We start from the raw sequence: 1,639 nt of genomic DNA on the forward strand, positions 1-1,639 counted from the left end.
ACGCCAAGGACGACGGACTCTATCCGAAGGACCTGGTCCAGCAGGCGCACGTCAATGCAATGCTCCATTTCGAGTCCGGTGTGCTTTTTGCCCGCTTACGCTGGATTCTGGAACCGGTCTTCTACTGGGGCCAGACGGAGGTACCACAGGAGAAGCTCGATTCGATTCAGAAGGCTTACGATCTGCTCGAAGGCTCGCTGGCTTCCGCTGGTACGGACTATCTGGTAGGCAGCAAAATAACGCTGGCCGACGTCAGTGTCTCGACGTCCCTCTGCACGCTGAACGCACTGTTCCCGGTCGATGCCACCAAGTACCCGACGGTGGTGGCTTACCTGGCAAGACTCGAGAAAAACCTCCCGCACTACAAGGACATAAACACCGATCGTGCCAACGAGGCGCTACAACTGTACAACCAGAAAGTGGGCAAGGCATAAGCAACGGTGATGCTGGCCGATTTGTATTTACGTTTTATGAAGCGGCCGTCTGAACGGCGCTAGGAATAAAACCGAGAGAAGCATTTGCATAAATCGACGGGGAAACGTATTTTGTTGTTCGCGGCGGCGATCACAAATACTGCGCCGCGTTGGCTTCCTTTTTCCCTAGCACGAACTGTGCCAACTCGGTCGCACCGGTACCGTTCGTCTCCTCGTAGTACGGTAGCTCCTTCATGCGCGAGATCCATCGAGTGATTTTGGGGAACTTTTCCTCCTCCAGTGCCACAACGCCTACCAGTGAGGAGATGCTGGAGATGCAGCTAAAGTCGGCGATCGTCAGGTCGCTGCCGACGAGGTAGTCATCCACAAGGGTGTCTTCGAGCAAACGGTACGCCTTCCGGATGTGTTCCACGCGGTCTGAGTGGAAGTATGATTTGCCCGAGTAGATCACTGGTTCCTGCGAAGCGAGCGAAGCGAGAGTATTGCAGAGCGACTTGTTGGGGCCACTTTGGGGCCGCTACTGACGAATAGAAAACTTAGCCGCGAAAAGATCACGCCCGAATCAAGGTGGAGGGAAGTGTGGACGCGGGCACGCTTCACTATATCGGCCGGGTAGAGCCGATCGTCCGGACCGTATTTGCAAACGAGGTAGATCATGATGGCGTGGCTGGCGATGATGATCGTGCCGCCATCATCCAGCACCGGTATCGTGTGCTGTGGGCTAACCTAAAATGAGGTTCGGTCGGGCCAGCATAAGTTAACAGCGAAAAATCGGAAGCAGCCACCGGATCGTCACCACCTTCAAGAACTCTTCCATCAGCTTATCACCACGCACCAGGGTCATTTCTTTCTCGATCAACTCGAGTCCGAGGGCACGGGCCGTCAGTCTCACCGCCCGACAGGGTGGGCTTTTCTTATTTGTGTACAACACCAACGTAGTAGCCATTGACTCGGCCGGATACTGACGGGTTCCGAACGATCTTCCGATCTTCACTGCGATCTTAGGCGCAAGCGCATCTGCTGAGGGAGCGAATTTGCTGAGCTCCTAAGCGGAGCTGTGGATAAGGCGCAAGATAACAAGTTGTGGATATAGCATTTACATTCAAACCACAGTTATCGCCTCCGTGCGCCATCAGTGAGTAATGTGAAGTCATAAAAAGATGTGCACGTATCCGTCGTTGAGAAATGAACACATTTAGAGCAAC

General features: G+C 53.9%; 2 protein-coding genes across 2 annotated transcripts; one reads left to right on the forward strand and one right to left on the reverse strand.

Annotated features, from left to right (window-relative positions):
- Window positions 1–3: 3 nt before the first annotated feature.
- On the forward strand, window positions 4–531 carry LOC131214723 (glutathione S-transferase 1-like; the record flags this gene model as incomplete). Its single annotated transcript, XM_058209056.1, has 1 exon — window positions 4–531. A coding segment is annotated over one exon (431 nt), but the record flags the coding sequence as incomplete, so codon positions are not given.
- LOC131214725 (glutathione S-transferase 1-like) lies at window positions 96–1,405 on the reverse strand. Its single transcript, XM_058209057.1, has 3 exons — window positions 1,234–1,405; window positions 960–1,160; window positions 96–891 (listed from the first exon to the last, which is right to left on the reverse strand). The coding sequence occupies exons 1-3, from the start codon at window positions 1,378–1,380 to the stop codon at window positions 565–567; spliced, it is 675 nt and encodes a 224-aa protein (XP_058065040.1). The 5' UTR covers window positions 1,381–1,405; the 3' UTR covers window positions 96–564.
- Window positions 1,406–1,639: the final 234 nt, after the last annotated feature.

This window comes from Anopheles bellator, unplaced genomic scaffold (assembly GCF_943735745.2).
Source record: "Anopheles bellator unplaced genomic scaffold, idAnoBellAS_SP24_06.2 scaffold02091_ctg1, whole genome shotgun sequence".
NCBI classification, from domain to species: domain Eukaryota; kingdom Metazoa; phylum Arthropoda; class Insecta; order Diptera; family Culicidae; genus Anopheles; species Anopheles bellator.